Source organism: Trematomus bernacchii, unplaced genomic scaffold (assembly GCF_902827165.1).
Source record: "Trematomus bernacchii unplaced genomic scaffold, fTreBer1.1, whole genome shotgun sequence".
Lineage (NCBI taxonomy): Eukaryota > Metazoa > Chordata > Actinopteri > Perciformes > Nototheniidae > Trematomus > Trematomus bernacchii.
The window spans coordinates 55,793-74,548 of record NW_022987648.1 but is presented as its reverse complement, the minus strand read 5'-3'; the positions used below and the strand labels follow the sequence as shown (position 1 = coordinate 74,548).

Genomic DNA, 18,756 nt, shown 5'->3' with positions numbered 1-18,756 from the left:
GCTCTGGTCACCACTACAGATGGATAAAAAGGGTATCAAATAATAAAAAAAGCAATTATAATAGTAATTTATTTTTTGCTAAGAACGTTGTGAAGCCACTATATATTTACTCAACATGTGTAGTTAGAGCATGTTGCCTGAAGCAGGTGAGCTGTGTCAAAAACCATTTTCCAGCATGACTCGTGTCCTTCAATGGGACCTCTTGATATTTGCAAAGTCCTCTGAGGTGGTGTATGGTGGATGGCAGACTGTCACTGAAGGCAAGAGAGGCCATGTGGAGGAAGGGGATTGATTCTGATGAGGGCAGTGCAGCAGTGATTTGGGGTTGAATTGGGGATACATATTATTAATCCACTGAGTACAGAATGAAGAAAAGATGCCAGAGATATTTTCCAGGAACATTTTTATGCCATTATCAATTTTACAGACAGAACTTGTTAAGTGATGCAGTGACAATTTAACTAAAAGCCATTTTATATGCTGTGTTTCAATAATATGAATTTAAATCCAGCTGTGGACATCATTAGTAGCAGCACAATTAATTGTTCATATCCCCAGTGAGACATGTGCATATTGTCAATGAATGGTTTTGAAACACATTCTTCAGAGTGGACTCTAAACACACAGCAGCCCGGCGTCCTCGCTGTGATTGCAGTTGTTAACACCCACTCCACTGTGACGGCAGTTAAAGATGTTTGACTCTGTTCCCAAACATTGCAGCTCATCCAGCAAGATCCTCCCGGTCCCTACAGAAGGACAGCGCTTTTTTATTTGTTATGGTTCCAGCATGGATGTTTACCATGAACTGCATGGCAGTGAAAAGGCAAAGAAAGCGACATCTACTGCCCTGACTGGAGACCAGTGGACATCAGTAGGAACAATCACTGCTTTGTAGGAACAGATAGAGCTGCAGTATGATAGCAGCAGAGAGGATTTGCTCTGTGTAGCACACATTACACAGAGGGCAATCACAGCGGCTCTCTGACAGCGGCTTTGTCCATGCTTTAGATAGCTGTCAGATTACTGTCTGACTTCATGCCAATTATTCAGTAATCGTGTTATAATAAAGTAAAACACCCTCTGATTTCGCTCATATTTTGTCATGCATTTCTTTACCTAACACCACCCATACAAACACAAGTATTACAAACGTCATTAATCATGATTAATCACAGATTATTTTTGTGATTAACACATTTACATTTTTTAAGCGATTAAAAGCACTAGTATAAATTCAGTTTTAAACAAATGGCAGGTTTGTTTAAAACATCATTTGAAAATAAAATAAAAGCAAATGTTTTATTTAGGACTGTCAGTAGCTCGCTCAACGTTACACGCCAGTGTCCTGTTTCAATTTACTTTCTGTGGTTAGGTGCAATGAGTGATTATTACCAGTATTTATGGTGTGCTAATATTTCAGCTTTTATATTATAATAAACTGGACAAAGTGTTGGAATTGTTTACTTGTCATACATTGGCCCTGTCAAAGATGATCAGCTGTTACTTATGTAATTAGTAATTTATCCATAAAATAATATATATCATTTAACTTATACAAATAAAATCCAAGGTGCATGACAACATGTCCTTTATGTGCCAGCAAACACTCAACCATGCTGCTCTCTTAGCTAGTTAATGAATACATTAACGCCGTGAAAAGAGTTCTCTCGAAAAAACACAGATGTGAGATGCTGTGTGGTGCTGTTGGATGTGAGCTGTTGGATGCTGTGTGGTGCTGTTGGATGCTGTTCATTTCATTTCAAACCTTTATTTATCCAGATTGTCCCTTGAGATCATAGATCTCTTTTTCAAGGGAGACCTGCACCTGTTGGATGGTGTGTGGTGCTGTTGGATGGTGTGTGGTGCTGTTGGATGCTGTGTGGTGCTGGGTGGTGCTGTGTGGTGCTGGGTGGTGCTGTGTGGTGCTGGGTGGTGCTGTTGGATGTGAGCTGTTGGATGCTGTGTGGTGCTGGGTGGGTGCTGTTGTGGTGCTGGGTGGTGCTGTTGGATGTGAGCTGTTGGATGCTGTGTGGTGCTGTTGGATGTGAGCTGTTGGATGCTGTGTGGTGCTGTTGGATGCTGTTGGATGGTGTGTGGTGCTGTTGGATGCTGTGTGGTGCTGTTGGATGCTGTGGGGTGCTGGGTGGTGCTGTTGGATGTGAGCTGTTGGATGCTGTGTGGTGCTGTTGGATGTGAGCTGTTGGATGTTGTGTGGTGCTGTTGGATTCTGTGTGGTGCTGTTGGATGCTGTGTGATGCTGTTGGATGTGAGCTGTTGGATGCTGTGTGATGCTGTTGGATGTGAGCTGTTGGATGCTGTGTGGTGCTGTTGGATGTGAGCTGTTGGATGCTGTGTGGTGCTGTTGGATGTGAGCTGTTGGATGCTGTGTGGTGCTGTTGGATGTGTGCTGTTGGATGCTGTGTGGTGCTGTTGGATGTGAGCTGTTGGATGCTGTGTGGTGCTGTTGGATGTGAGCTGTTGGATGCTGTGTGGTGCTGTTGGATGTGAGCTGTTGGATGCTGTGTGGTGCTGTTGGATGCTGTGGGGTGCTGGGTGGTGCTGTTGGATGTGAGCTGTTGGATGCTGTGTGGTGCTGTTGGATGTGAGCTGTTGGATGCTGTGTGGTGCTGTTGGATGTGTGCTGTTGGATGCTGTGTGGTGCTGTTGGATGTGAGCTGTTGGATGCTATGTGGTACTGTTGGATGTGAGTTGTTGGATGCTGTGTGGTGCTGTTGGATGTGAGATGTTGGATGTGAGCTGTTGGATGCTGTGTGCTGCAGAGTGGTGACCTCAGCAGACTCACCTCCGCTGGCAGTGAAGGTGCTGAAGGCGGTCTGGAAGCCAAGCATCTTACAGATCACCTTCCCATCCACGGTGTCGAATTTGTCGTCACACACGGTGCCCCACACCCCGTTATGCTGCACCTCCACCCGGCCTCGAGATGGCCCCGGGACCAGCCGCACCAGCTCTGTGAGTACACAAAGAGGGGAGGTCCAAGTGGATATACGCAGTATTTATAATATACTGTATGCATATATATATATATATTTATATGTGTACTGCTGCTTTGACTTTTTTATTAAGAGCAATTTGTTAAAGTTGTAGTCGTTGAAGAGGTGGAAGAAGAATCACATATTTTATGTAAGTTAAAGTACAAATGTATTAGTATTAAAAATAAGTCAAGAACCAAACCGAAACATGCAGAATGACAATTTTTATCAATAAACTGCATGTATAATATCACAACAATGTATTTAAGTATAGCATTTGATTAAATGTACTGAGAAGTTTTTTTAAATCTATTGTTGACTTTCTAAATTCACATATTGACTTACTCTCTTGTGTTATTCCTGGGTCTCCCTTGTCTCCTTTGGCACCGGGGAAACCGGGGGGGCCTGTGGAGGAAACATGTTTATATATCTATGGGAATCAATCTTCACAACACACTGACAGTTTACATGAAATGATAGGTACACACTCCATCAACGGAGAATGTCCTAATGATGTATCAGAGGTATTTTTGAACATGGTTTAGTGCAGGTGTCAGCAGGCTGGGAGGCCTTTAGATGTGAGTGCATATCAATACAGCCACTTTGAGACTGCTAGATATTTTAGACTTCTGGATTGCAAAGGAATTTGTTGAGAATATTCTCTTACATAATTTTTTTCTGTCATTAATGTTTTTTAAATATGTTTGGGTAAAATCACATTTTAAACCTTTTAAGCTTTTAATATTAAACTCAAGCTAGGGTTGTTGTAGTAGGCAAAGACAAAGGAGTCTAACTGGGCTGATTAACATTAAGTGCCTATTTCTCCCTCTCCTTATTCAGACATGTGTACACTCTCCATATTATGAAAAATATAGATGACGTACACTTGTCATTTCCCAACTCACCCTCTTCCTTTTCTCATCCATTTCATCAACACATCCGTATCCAAACACTCTTAACGAGGCAGAGTAAAGCCTCTCCTAAAGAAACCCACACTTAAAGGTGGGGTAGGTAAGTTTGAGAAATCGGCTCGAGATACACTTTTTGTTATATTCCATGGAATGCTCTTAACATCCCGATAGCAATGAATATCTTAAAGGAGAGGTGTCATGCTTTTCCGGTTATTACCCGTCCCCTTGTGTGTTATGAAGGTTTTTATGCATGTAAACGGTGTGCAGAGTCAAAACCCTCAAAGTACACCCTGTAGCGAGTAAAACTCTAACACAGAAAATACCTCCCCAAAATGCCTCGTTGGAGATACGTCACTGCCCATTTGAGTCTTCCATTTCGTTCCGGGAACGGCATGATGTCAAGCGGTACCCGGAACGAAATGGACCAATCCCGAAGAGCCGTTACGTTACGTCCGCGGAGCCGTTACGTTAAGCCCCCGCAGATTCGTCCAAATTGACCGATCCACGGACTTCCTCACACACACATCTGTGTGCAGGGAGCAGGCAGCTCAGCTGATTTCTCCTCCCTGGCTGCAGGCTGATAACAGACAGTTGGGATCGCGGCAAAATTCTCTCTGCAGACCCATTCTCTCTACAGACCCATTCTCTCTGCAGACCCATTCTCACAGCGTTTATCAAATTTTTTCTTACTCAATATCAAGCCACACTTATTGTTTTTACTTCGGCTGTGACTTTGTGTGTGCTCAGGATGAGTTTGGCTGTGTTTCGCTATGTATCCTAAACAAGGAAACAACACCTCCACGGAGCTCAGCGCGATTCACAACGTCCCGACCAATCAGAGCACACTGTGCTCACAGGGAGGGTGGGGGCTGGAGCTTTTGGAGCTACAACGAGCCGTTAAAGGCAGATAGTGAAATTCAGTGAATACAAGTAGTTTACAGAGATGCTGTATGAGAAACCAATGTGAGTTTGGAAAAATGCACAGTATAAATCTATTTTAGTAGACCTCAACAATGGAATTATGATCAGTGGAAATGGCCATGACACCTCTCCTTTAAGTGCTTTGACAAAAAATCCATAAAAAAATGTCATCTGTGGAAGCCGTAATACTGTAAAAAGCACGACCAATCATTTTAGCCGGCCCGGCTAAAATAACTGGATGACCTACCTGCCTGTCAGCCTTCCATCTGTGCACAAACTTATCTCGTGCCCTCATTGGTCATGTGCGCGTTCGTGTGTGTTGGAGGAGGGGCTCTGTAAGGAAGTGGCAGCTTTTCTCCAGTTGTGTTTTTTCAAATTCTAGCGCACTCGAGCTGGTTTCTCCGAAATTACCTACCCCACCTTTAATACTTAAGATGTAAAAACTACAGGCATTGTCTCTTATTCCTGTTTTTTTTGTAAAACTGGATGTTTTTTTGTTCTCAGATATCATTCATACATTTAAACCCTGGTGTTAAATCTGTTCTTCAACTTAATCTGAAATGTTTTTTTATATTTTATTAGTTTTTGTTATTCTATGTTTTATGTTACAGTACATCACATAAGGAAGAAACATGATTCTAATTGAGGTTTCTCTAACCTTATTCGACTCTCACCTTGAGTTCCATTGAAACCTGGAGGTCCTCTTACACCTGAAGACAAGATAACAAAAATACATCTTATGAAAGACACTTGCTGAACATCACTGAGTGGATTCAATCTACAGTTTAAAGAAATATTCATGTTTAGAGGCCAACTAACACTTGCCCATAATGTTAGTGTTTAATAAACTGAGTCCGTTCCAACTGAAACACAAGCAATGATTGACAACACTCAGTATGGCAGCTCAATGAAGTCCCTCGACCTTTCAGGAAAAAAAATTCCTTGAAATAAATAACGACAGGCAGATTGGTCTATAACAGTAATTTCAACAACAAAGTATGAACACAAGCAACTGGCTCATCAGATAATAGAACCAAACACTGTCCAAACCCTTACCTTGGGCCCCCAGGTCTCCTTTCTCTCCCTTTGCACCTGGACCTTGCTCCCCTGGGGCTCCTGGGACCCCAGATGAACCCCTGGGTCCTGCATTCAAACACACACACACACACATATATATTTCTTAAAATCAAGCTGTGCAAATTGTATCATACATCACGTGAAATGGAGCTGTGTCAGCGATATTACAGGAGATGACCAGAAGTGGAAGGAGGAAGAGAAACTGAATTTTCATATTTTCGCAATTACAGTCTGCTGATCTGCTGATCTGCTAATTTTCAGTCATTGGTCATACAGTCGATGACCCAATAAGGCTGTCTCACTGTCAAATATATATTGCTTGAACCCTTAAAAGCTCATTTAAAGTGGACCTATCATGCTATATTTAAATGATATATTGTAGGGCCATACCTATATAAGGTATATTTATACGTTTCTGTTTTCAAAATACCAAACAGATCATGCATTTTAGCCATGCCTCATTTCGCTCTATTTGCTGTTTGCTGTCTACGGGTCTGATTCTGTGAGCTGCAGCTGACTACGCCCCCTTGCAGGAGAGGGGAGCCGTGCTCTGATGAAGTCAGAAGAGGGGGAGAAAAATAGATCTCCGTCCTCCGTGTTATTTTAGGCCTATAGAATCGTTATTCATTTGTTTTAAAGCTCAATAAATAACAAAGAAGACCTTTGACCGGCACTTTTCTAATTTTGTCCGGAAGATTTAAACTTTAACGGACATCTTGACCGGCGAAAGAAAACCTAACTGAAACTCTGCCGCACGGTCCCCTCGTTCCTTGGAAGAGGCGGAGAGGTGGGTGTTTGTCATCTGCTGGTGGACTAACTGGAGAGAATTACAGTGCTTGCCTCAACGGGGAGGGATTGCATTGAATTAAAGCAGCGGGAGCAAACGCTTGCCTCGGGGAGGGAGAAAAAAAGCCACAGCGGAGAATAAACAGAAGGGGTTACCATATGCGCGGGAAGTCTTCTTCGCTGCTTTTGTGGCAGACTACAGCGCCACTTACAGGCCTGGCATATGTACTACAGCGTCTCCAGCGCTTTCAAGCGGCAATGGCCGGCCGTGGCCCAACCCCACATTCCCCTGATAGGTGGAGAGTTGGCCCAATAGCCGTAGCGCCACCGTCCTGACGTCAGGACAGTGTTCAAATCTGGATCAGTTTTTATCAGATCCGTTGCAGCCCCTTTTTTAGAGATTTGGGTATGGAGGAAAATAGAGAGGGTTGTGTTTTCTGACACTTGGTGAGTTCCCTGGAACACCGGGGACACATATTCATGTATAAAAGACGTACAAAAGTGCATTTTGCATGATAGGTCCCCTTTAAGTAATGCGCATTTCTTTAGACTTTGCCTGTGGGCATTCAATTCAATTAAATGTGATTTACGTAAGTAGCAAAAAGAAGAGGTAGATTGACATGAAACACACCTACCTAATAATGTTCACAAAAACATGTAAAGGAGAACACCGTGAGCACAGTAAGTTTGCTAAGCTTTAAGGACTGAAATGGCAGCGTTTTTTATTGAGTACAACTACACTAAAATAAATGTACGTTTTTTTCTTTTATTAAGGTAAGATTTAAATACCAATTATTTGAGACAATTAAAACTTAAGAACAGGACGATGTTGACTACATTTGAAAAAAATAAAGCACAGCTGAGGTAGAAGTAAAGTCTTTCCACATGTGTCTATCTGGAGGATTTGTATTCAACTTTCAGCAGTTTGTTTGGGACACCCCTTTTCTGTTGTCTTTTCTAAATGTAAGCATCTTCTCAAAAAATCACATCTAGAAGATTACAACAAATAAATACATTTACAAATAATTATTATGAAGCTCACCAATTTGACCATCAACTCCAGGCTCTCCAGGTTGGCCCTTGAGTCCCATTTCACCCTTAGGTCCTAGAGGGCCAGCAACACCACTGTCACCTGAAAAGCAGTTTTCAGCTTTTAGGCCTTTACACTACACACATGTGACAATTATATGAATATATAGTTCAGTCACAGGTTCCTGGAAGTCCAGCCATAGCCGCGGGAAGTCATTTTACTTAGGGGGTGCGGCCAAAAGTGGGGAGAGACTTCAACAGTAACATGAACATAATAGTAACCATTCACCAACAGGGGGTGCTGCAGCACTTATGAGTCCAGCTGAACAAAGTTAGAATTAAAAAAACTGAGTGCACTGATCTCGAGGTGGGAAATGAGAGGTTTACATCCGGAAGTTGCTCAATGAATGTCATACTGTAGTAATCTGCTGATTAGGGGCCAAAGTTGTCATATTACTAAAGTGAGAGGAGACCTAGCAAAAAACTGCAAGGTTCTACAATGAATGCGTTCGGGCGTGGCCAGCGGACTCTCTAACACCACCTAGGTAGAATGTATTTTGGAAAGGCCACACCACTCGCACATTAAGTTTCCTGAAATTTCGGCACACATATTCATATTCCCCTATTGCAAATTTCTCATGCAATTGTGAACACTTTTAAAAGCTAAATATGTCTTTCATTAGGATGTTGGCCATTTTAAATGATGTGCATTTTTCCTGGGTTTTTAGCAAACTTTTCCGAACTCCTCCTAGGGAGTAGATCGTACAATTTGAATTCTGGAAATTCACATTTGATAATGCTGCATTCCCCATTAGTTGGATTTTAAAAAAAAATGTTATTGAAATTTCGCCCTTTGGAAGCATCACCGGAATTTCATTCAGCAAATTATTTTAGTCTTGTAGGATCACTAACATAAATGGCTAAGTGCATGGCAGTCTGGGGTAGTTTGGGGATAAAGTAAAACTTTTCAAGATATTTTTTAGAGCTGCAGCCATAGCCAGGATTTGAGTAATACTGTATATTCTCTTGGCTCCAATTGACCCCGAAAGTAACCCTAACCCTGCGCCCCTTAGGTAAAATGTTTCAATTATTTACAATTTAAGTTAATAAACTTATTTTGCAAATCCTTTTCTACATTCCAATCTGGTTGGAATATACAGTCCTAATTTAATTTTTTGTAATTTATTAACATACATTTTTGTTGACCTAATGGTCCTATAGAAAAATCAGATAGAGGTAGTTTGTCAACTTTATTAAAAGGTCCAGCCCCGATAAATATTTCATTCAGGTGATGTCAGTGCACTGGCTAAGCTGTGTGGGTTTGTGATGTAGTGGCAGCAGCCCATCCATCAGCCGGAATCATCAGCAGGCTGACAGCTCATCATGGCGGCCTCACGCCTCATGCTGCACACACACATGCTGCTCTGCACAGCTGTTATACAATGAACGTTTCACAATAAGTACCTGATGTTTATTTTGCTCAGAGGTTCAGCGGACTCCAACAGGTTTTCTGAAGCACACTGATGTCAGACACAACATTGTATGAGTATTGTTGAGATGCTTCTGAGATTAGTGTAGGTCCATCTATTTCTCCCATGGTTGTGTCTCTCTGTGTTTTCAGCACCAGGGTATGTTTGGTTGCTTAACACAAACCCAGGGCCGCCCCTCACTACACACAGATCACGCAGACTGCGTGGGGCCTCTCCTCGCGGAGGGGGCCTCAACCTGGCCAGCCCTGCACAAACCTGTTTCTCGTGCTAACTTTTACTTTATTGGTTTATGCTGACTCACCTTTGAGGCCTCTCTCTCCTGGCACACCTTGAGGTCCTTGAAGCCCCTCTCTACCTGGAGAACCAGGAGCTCCTGGGGACACACAAACGATGCAAAGCTTCATAAATTCTGACCTAAAAGTTATGTTCAGGTTGTTACAGTTTTACAATTTGCAGTTCAGCAGTGTTAATCTTAAAATACATCTATCAGAAAGCAACAGCTACGAACGCTTTTTGAGATGTAAATGAATTTCCCTGGAATAGTATTTAAATATAAACACACACACACACACACACACACACACACACACACACACACACACACACACACACACACACACACACACACACACACACACACACACACACACACACATATATGTGTGTCCTACCTGGTTGGAGGCTGATGGTGTTCACGTGGCGCTCCAGGGTGTGTGTGCTGCTGTTGAGCAGGCTCAGCCCAGCCTGCAGTCTCTCCAGCGGACCCTGCTCTCCACACAGCCCGCTCACCTGTCCTCTCCAACAGGTGGAGAACACTGTCAATCATTAGCCCAATGTCCCACTGCTTCAAAGTGTTCACTGAGTATTCAACATAACTCCACAAATACCAAACAAACACATATAACAACTTTAGATTAACAAAACGTGGCAAATCCTGTACGTTAACTCAGACACACATCTGCATTGTGTCGTTTTATGTAGAATTCATTGCTTAAACAGCTTCTTGACAAATAACGGTGTAACCATCTGTGAGTCAGTCAGTGAGCCTGTTCTCTGAAGTCCGGCTGTAGAGCCATGATGGAGCCAAACCCGAAGACCTCACTGCAACAGCTTTTACTGCCGGAAAATAAATCCAGCCCATAACCTTCTCATAAACACAGTTTATTAATGATTAGGTTTAAGCTGATCTAACTGCATCCTGATTCCAACTCCGTAGTACACAAACAGACATGAGAGTGATATGATGAGTGATATCTACTCTCACTCTCCGAAAATAGCTATATTTTTCTAAATGTTGTAGGATTTTTTTGTCAAGAAACAACTAGATAATCAGTTAATACTGAAAATCTAAACTGAACCTATACAAATGAAATGAACAACATGAAGATATAAGTGATGATAACTGATTCCAAATAAAAAGCGGAGGACCTGGCTCTTCAGGGCCCACAGAAGGCCCCTGAGGGTCTCCGTGTCTCGACTGTTGTTGTAGAGTCGAGTCTGGAAGGTGTGAGGGAGTCTCGACATCAGCCTTTCCAGCTGGGGCTCTGACACTGAAGATTCCACAGTGAAAACTGGGACAGAGAGGATAAGGAAACTGATCAGAAACTTTACTAACCTCACATTTACAGTATAAAATAGCATAGGTTTGATTATACAAATATTCTTGATTCTCTTGAATATACCACATTTTTAATATTTGTATATTTGAAAGCAAATAATACTATGGGTTTGTACCTTTATAAATGAGAAAGGCATTAAGAGCGGTCTGTAAAATGAGGTAAACAATGACCACATTGAAACACCACTGTCTCCTGGGCCTCGCTCGCTTCACATCTGAAACACAAACAGGAAACTGTTAACAACAGGAACTGTGAACAATCTGCAGCAAACTTAGATCTTTGGAGTCATTTCAGGAGACCAACAGTAGCTTGGTTCAATTGATACAAATGCTTTTTCTCGAAGTTAGAAGCATGGTCAACCAGGGTAGACCGTCAGCTGTCAATCACAATAAAAACCCAGGGCGATCAAGATGGGTTTCTTTTTGTCATCAGTGAAGTCAAGAGACTGACAGTAGAGCAAACTATTTATGACGGAGACGTGAACTAATGTCCCCTCTGAAGGCTTCAGAGGTGAATGTGTGTGAATGTGTGTGCATGTGTGTGCACGTGTGTGCATGTGCTTCTGTACGGTCTACAGGTTTGAGGAATAAGTATACAATAAAGTGGTCAGTGATGCTTTTCATCTTAGAATAGCAATTAGATGTTTTCATATTTTCATCAGCTGCAACAGTAGTCATTGGCAACAGTGCAAATATTTTGTATACCCAAGTGTAAATAATAAAAAGATTATTTCTATTTGGGTGCTTCAGAGCCCTGTATTGTGCATGTTGGCTCACTGTCACTCCTAATGCCTGCAGGCATGTTCCTTTATTCACATCTCTGATGACATAAACCAACCAATCACCAATTTGCCATGGAACTGATGGTTTCCGTACAACCTGTGATTTATTTTGTACTTGTGTATCATGTTGAAGTGTCTAATCCTATTGTGGTCGGAAAACTGCAGGACTTCCGCCATCTGGCCTGAAAACTCACAAGTGTTGCGTCCATTTAAAGCCCCCCTTCCTACACACACAGGTGGAGGCTGACACTGTTCATTCGCAAAAGTGTACATATCAAATCATAATTATATAAATATTAGATCACATAAACATTTGAACAGTTCTAAACATAATATTTTTATAAATAATGCAACTCAAATATACTGTATCTGTCAGATATTTCCATCATAATTCAAAAGGATGTTAATGGCTCCAACACATGATTTTTTAAGATCTGACTTATGCAGAGGTGTTTTTCTATTTGTTAAAAACTTCACTAACAACTGAAACATAAATTCAATAAAACGTAATTGTTGTGGTTCTGTGTGAGAACATCCCCTGAACGACGTGTACTCTTTCCACCTTCTCTTCTTTTGTTTGTGTGACTACAGGCATAAGTTTAACTCCTGCTGTTGGGTGACATGTAGTTACAGGTCATGGCGATTGGGCAAAACTATTATTTCTCATCCTTGCGGATCACTGGACCACCTGCTAGATGTATCAGCTGCTCCTCATGCACTGCAAAGTCCCGTTGGTGCGGCACAGACATACGGAGATCTCTGACAGAGATCACAATTTGCTTGATAATAATTTCGGACTTTGCAGCGAGCTGGAGACGGAGGACATCCTCACCCTGTGACATCAGAACGCTGACACCCTCACCTTGACATCCTCACCCTGAAATCTTCAGTCTGACATCAGAACCCCTCTGTCAGCGGCACAGAGTTTAACAACACACCTCTTATATGTCCCTTTCACACCAACGCGTTTTCAGCTCCGGCTCGGAGCTGGAGCCTGAAAAGTACCGGTTTTTCCTGTTCACACCGCAGAGGCGCCGCCTCTTAGCTCCGGAATGCGGTTCACTTCCAGCTCCAAAAAATTGTCGGTCTAGAGCAGGGGTGTCAAACTAAATTTCATCGCGGGCCACATTAGAATTATGGTTGCACTCAAAGGGCCAGTGGTAACTTTAAGACTGTATAAATATACATAGATAAATATATATAATATATATATATAAAATAATGTATTATTTTACAATATTTCCTCTGCATTGGATTATTATCAGATAGGGTAATAACTTCATAATTAACTACGTCTGAAAGCAGAAGTCTAGGGCAAATCATTGCAAGTCTCTTCAGTGCGCATCTCACAAAATGAGATGCTTTGTGGGACATGTAGTTTATGGGCAACGTGCTCCTGTAAAGCGGCACGTAACCTTATAATAAACATATTATATTCTTTGCAAGCTCTTGTGGGCCACATAAAATGAAGTGGCGGGCCGGATTTGGCCCCCGGGCCTTGAGTTTGACACCCATGGTCTAGAGGCAAGAGCTTCGGAGCTAAGAGGCGGCGTCGCTTACGTCTCTCTTACGTCGAGGCGTGCAGGAAATTAAACCCACCTCCCCTGAACATGGGTCGACTGAAGAGTCTCGTCATGCCTGCCTACAAGCAGTAGTGCTGAACAAAGTGACTAGAAGGCAACCACACACTTATAAAAAAAAAAACACTTTATAAAGTCAGGCAACACTAACCAGGCTTCGTGTGATTCTGTTTATTTGTACCTTACTTTGACCATCCGTTCGCTGTTATTGATCATTGTGGAGAGCAGGCAGACGTTTTGTTTTTTATTATAGCAGCTATCGGATGGAATCAATACATGGGCTGCACAGGTTGTCATGTCCGACTATCACAAGTAGAATCATAATGAAAAATACGCCGGTAAAATGTGCCTGTAGAACACGGCTTAGCAAGTAGTCAGTTTAGCTTCGGTTGCTATGCTAACATCACCCATGTTATACCAGAGAAACTTTCATAACAGCGTTGTGATGCCAAACAGCGTCAATTCAGACTGACACACATTCACTTAAGGGGAACTGGGGATATGTATCAGCTGCTTGTGTGACAGTCAGACAGTGAATACTTTAGAGCCGTGTGAGCTAACCCGGAGCTAACGGGAGAATAAACTCCCGTGGAAGAGCAGCCAGCACTGCAGCGGTCGGTAAATGCCGCTGAAACACATTAATAAACAATGAACCACGGCACTCTGGAGAAAAGTATAAGGTTGGAGAAGTCGTTATTTAATTTAATCTGGCTTCGTATGATTAAAAGCAACACGATCATCGACCCGACGCAGTCCCCCGTTGTTGTTGTTGTGAGCTCCGTTGGGGAGAAAATCAGCGATGTAAACGGTGACGTCATGACGCAGCAGCGGCAGCTCTGGGCGGTGTGAACAGAGCGGGAGCAGAAAAGGGAAACCGGAGCTGAACCAGAAAAGCTCTAGCTAGGAGCTAGAAAGGGAAAAGCGCTGGTGTGAAAGCCGCAATAGAGCCGATATGTTCCTCGAAAACACCAAACGCACAGGGGTAATTAATAGCTCTATTTCATGTGTTTGGACATACACACACACACACACACACACACACACACACACACACACACACACACACACACACACACACTGTTGTTGCATCTTTATAACACAGTTAAAAAACATATTCCTAAAGCACTACATGCGCTTACATGCGCTTTGTTGAAGTTTGATGGTTTAAACATGTAAATGATCTACAAAACAACAATACACTGGAGTTTAAAGGGGACCTATCATGCAAAATGCACTTTTGTACGTCTTTTATACATGAATATGTGTCCCCGGTGTTCCAGGGAACTCACCAAGTGTCAGAAAACACAACCCTCTCTATTTTCCTCCATACCCAAATCTCTAAAAAAGGGGCTGCAACGGATCTGATCAAAACTGATCCAGATTTGAACACTGTCCTGACGTCAGGACGGTGGCGCTACGGCTATTGGGCCAACTCTCCACCTATCAGGGGAATGTGGGGTTTGGCCACGGCCGGCCATTGCCGCTCGAAAGCGCTGGAGACGCTGTAGTACATATGCCAGGCCTGTAAGTGGCGCTGTAGTCTGCCACAAAAGCAGCGAAGAAGACTTCCCTCCCATAGTTACCATGGTTACCCTTCTGTTTATTCTCCGCTGTGGCTTTTTTTCTCCCTCCCCGAGGCAAGCGTTTGCTCCCGCTGCTGTAATTCAATGCAATCCCTCCCCGTCGAGGCAAGCACTGTAATTCTCTCCGGTTAGTCCACCAGCAGATGACAAACACCCACCTCTCCGCCTCTTCCAAGGAACGAGGGGACCGTGCGGCAGAGTTTCAGTTTCAGTTTGTTTCGCCGGTCAAGATGTCCGTTAAAGTTTAAATCTTCCGGACAAAATTAGAAAAGTGCTGGTCAAAGGTCTTCTTTGTTATTTATTGAGCTTTAAAACAAATGAATAACGACTCTATATAATAAAACACGGAGGACGAAGATCTCTTTTTCTCCCCCTCTTCTGACAGCCCAGCAGCTGATCAGAGCACGTCTCCCCTCTCCTGCAGGGGGGCGTGGTCAGCAGAATCAGACCCGTAGACAGCAAACAGCACATAGAGCGAAATGAGGCATGGCTAAAATGCATGATCTGTTTGGTATTTTGAAAACAGAAACGTATAAATATACCTTATATAGGTATGGCCCTACAATATATCATTTAAATATAGCATGATAGGTCCACTTTAAGGTACCTGAAGAAAATAAAAAGTGTTTTTTCATTCTATTGCAATGTGAACAACACTAAACTGTAATATTTGAATGTTTTAATCTCAACAATATAACTGACACAAAAGGACTGCGTGGAGTTTAGTATATTCTAAATTGTTCTTTTGGTTTAGGTTAATATCATATTATTACATTCATTTAAATATGTAGCCCCAAGAGTGTTCCAGAAAATGCTCTGGACCACTTTAATCATTTATTGTGTTGAGAGATTCATGACCGAAAGAACGAGATTGCGGATACAAGCGGCCGAGATGGGTTTTCTCCGCAGGGTGGCTGGCGTCTCCCTTAGGGATAAGGTGAGAAGTTCAGTCATCCGGGAGGGACTCTGAGTTGAACCGCTCCTCCTTTGCGTCGAAAGGAGCCAGTTGAGGTGGTTCGGGCACCTAGTAAGGATGCCACCTGGGCGCCTCCCTAGGGAGGTGTTCCAGGCACGTCCAGCTGGGAGGAGACCGAGGGGTAGACCTAGGACCAGGCGGAGGGATTATATCTCTTCGCTGGCCTGGGAGCGCCTTGGAATCCCCCAGTCAGAGCTGGTTGATGTGGCCAGGGAAAGGAAAGTTTGGGGCTCTCTGCTGGAACTGTTACCTCCGCGACCCAAACACGGATAAGCGGGAGAAGATGGATGGATGGATGGTGTTGAGAGATTTAGTTTCAACAACATTTCGTCACTTAATTATACTTCCGCTGAAGAGCTATGGTTCAAAAGTTAATTGGTATTGCAATGCAATAAGTACCTTTCTGAATTAAGCATTACATTCTCACATGTTGCTTAGCAGTGTTAACTTGAACCTCTAAAAATCTAAATCCTGTGAATCGTGTTACCATGTTTTTGGAATAGTAGCTCAATCGATTGGCTTTGAAAGGTTTTCAGCGTCTGTTAATACTCACCCTCGGGCTGGAAACTGTAGAGGTCAGTGGTGCTGAGGGACAAGTCAAACAGTGGGTTACTCTGTGTGTAGGACACCTTATCCATGGTCTGGTCCACTGATGTCTCCATGCGCTCTAGAGTCCCTTGTCACCTTCAATTCCTACTTCGGGAACACTTATAACCCTCGGTGCATGATGTGGGACGGAAGAACTCAAGGACATGGGTTGAAGTAGAGGAAGGAACTGTATCTGAGTGGTAGCTGAGGTTGCACAAATGTTGCAGTGAAACACCCATTTAGTAAAGATGGAAAGTAAAATGAGGAAGTCACTTTAACCACATATGCAAGAAAGCCTTGCAAAACAAGGAGAAATTATTCGTATGTTTCTGCATGGTCTTTTGGTTGGTGTGTCTGTTGTGTTTGCTCTTTTACCCCCCAATGAAACTTAATAGATAACTTTGGTTTAAATTCAGTGCACTTAATTTTCACACATATTTATCCCTCATTTGATATCAACGGCAGATAAAACAGGCAACAACATAAAATAACATTGTAGACTTAAGAATGAGTCAAAAAATACAAATATTAGTTTAACTTTGTCCTTTTGGTTCCTCTGATGGACTCAGTAAGGGAAATCCACAGCCTGAGTCTTCCCAGCAAAACTAAAGAAGGGTGGTGGATTTGCAGAGTACCGGCTCACTGCCCAAACCCTGAGGTAAAGGGCCAGAAGACTGAGTGCTTTTCTAGCAAGTGCAAAAAGCCGTAAAGCGCAGGGTATATTTACATATGTATGGGCAAAAATAGTGAGATGTGAATGTTATATGAAGAAAGGTATATTTCAGAGTATGGCCCGCCTTAGGTATATAATACAGTAGAAATATAACAGGGACTCACATAGCCCCTCTAGGGGAGGAGGGCCAGCAGTGTGTCTGTGGACAGCCTTAATAGAGTGCCACAGTGACGCGTCCTAAAACCCGGAAGTAAGCTGCGCATGGGTTCCTTCGACAAAAAATGCAATTTCTGCATAGGATTTTGGAAAATAGCTCAAAATAAGGTTTGTGGTTGACACACATTTAAGAGATGGATCACGTTTTGTTCAGTCGGATAATCTTTTACTTTTATAATTTTCTAATCATATATCTATCGATTAGATTTATGATTATAAAATTATAAAAGTAGGGTAGACATGTGGAGATTATCCGGATTATCACTGTGGCACTCTATGATGAGGGGGTGTTGACATGATGACAAGTCGGACCTAAGCATTTGCTTACATTTCCTGCTAATCTTTATCAGGCATTAAAAACACACACAACTTGTCACAAGCTGTTGGGGGGGGAATTTGTTACTTATTTATGTCTTCAGAAGAAACGCCGGGTTACGTATTGTAACCCTTGTTATATTAACACAGGCGGAGCCCTCTACTGGACTCTATGGGTACTACCTTATCATGCAAGCATTCACCTACTGACGTAGCCGGCCCCGAGGCGGGCCTACCTGAATGCGCGCGCATCTCACTTCCGTATAAAAGGAGGCCTCGCCTCCTGACCATTATCCTACACCACTCTTCAGCGAGCGGTATAGGACAGACAGTGCCCCAGAGTAGAGGGCTCCGCCTGTGTTAATATAACAAGGGTTACAATGCGTAACCCTGCGTTATATCTCTCACAGGCTCGATGTATACACGTACTGTCGTCCAGCACACCGTTCCACCTCACTGTCCCTGACCGGCTTTAGCAGCCACTGCGCCTCACTCACCTCTCCCTCGGTTGTAACTGTGGAGAAGTCCGGGCTGCGGGCGATAGAGCACACCCTGACGCGCTTGCCTCGCAAAAAAGTGTGCTCAAAAAGAGTGCTGAGGGCTCCCCTGCGTCTATGGCAAGCCATTTGAGTATTTATTCCATATCCTTGTTATCAGACGGCAGCTGCCTACACTAGTTGGCTCTTTGATTTCACTTGTTAGATATATGGTCAAACTAGTTTGGCACTCTGCTTTACTAGTTAAATAAAACATTACACTAGTCACTCTTTTTCAGCAACTAGTGGCACTTTTGTCCGACTAGTTACCACATAAGCCTTACTAGTTACGCCAGGAGCAGCTCTTGTAGCTATGGCAAGCCATTTGAGTATTTATTCCATATCCTTGATGTCAGACGGCAGCTGCCTGCACTAGTTGGCTCTTTGATTTCACTTGTTAGATATATGGTCAAACTAGTGTGGCACTCTGCTTTACTAGTTACATAAAACATTACACTAGTCACTCTTTTTCAGCAACTAGTGGCACTTTTGTCCGACTAGTTAGCACATAAGCCTTACTAGTGACGCCAGGAGCAGCACTAGTAGAGCCAAAGTCCCAACTTGTAAGCTTTTTGATGAACTAGTGGCCCCTCTGACCGTACTAGTGACGCTAAAAGTCTTACAAGTTAACTAGTGCGCTGCAAAAGCTCTGACATGTTAACTAGTTACACAAAAGAAGCACAAC

General features: G+C 42.9%; 1 protein-coding gene across 1 annotated transcript; it reads right to left on the bottom strand.

Annotated features, from left to right (window-relative positions):
• Positions 1–386: 386 nt before the first annotated feature.
• Positions 387–16,525, bottom strand: marco (macrophage receptor with collagenous structure). The gene is made up of 11 exons (XM_034134530.1): positions 16,297–16,525; positions 10,939–11,037; positions 10,633–10,775; positions 9,876–9,993; positions 9,506–9,577; positions 7,728–7,817; positions 5,879–5,965; positions 5,497–5,532; positions 3,336–3,395; positions 2,804–2,968; positions 387–746 (listed from the first exon to the last, which is right to left on the bottom strand). The coding sequence occupies exons 1-11, from the start codon at positions 16,403–16,405 to the stop codon at positions 616–618; spliced, it is 1,110 nt and encodes a 369-aa protein (XP_033990421.1). The 5' UTR covers positions 16,406–16,525; the 3' UTR covers positions 387–615.
• Positions 16,526–18,756: the final 2,231 nt, after the last annotated feature.

Excerpts from the sequence above, each read along its gene's own strand:
- marco (XM_034134530.1), bottom strand. The coding sequence starts at position 16,405 with ATGGAGACATCAGTGGACCAGACCATGGATAAGGTGTCCTACACACAG. Across the intron at positions 3,396-5,496 it reads AGGTTTCAATGGAACTCAAG|GCCCCCCCGGTTTCCCCGGT; the intron begins GTGAGAGTCGAA and ends TTTCCTCCACAG. Across the intron at positions 2,969-3,335 it reads CCCAGGAATAACACAAGAGA|AGCTGGTGCGGCTGGTCCCG; the intron begins GTAAGTCAATAT and ends GTGTACTCACAG.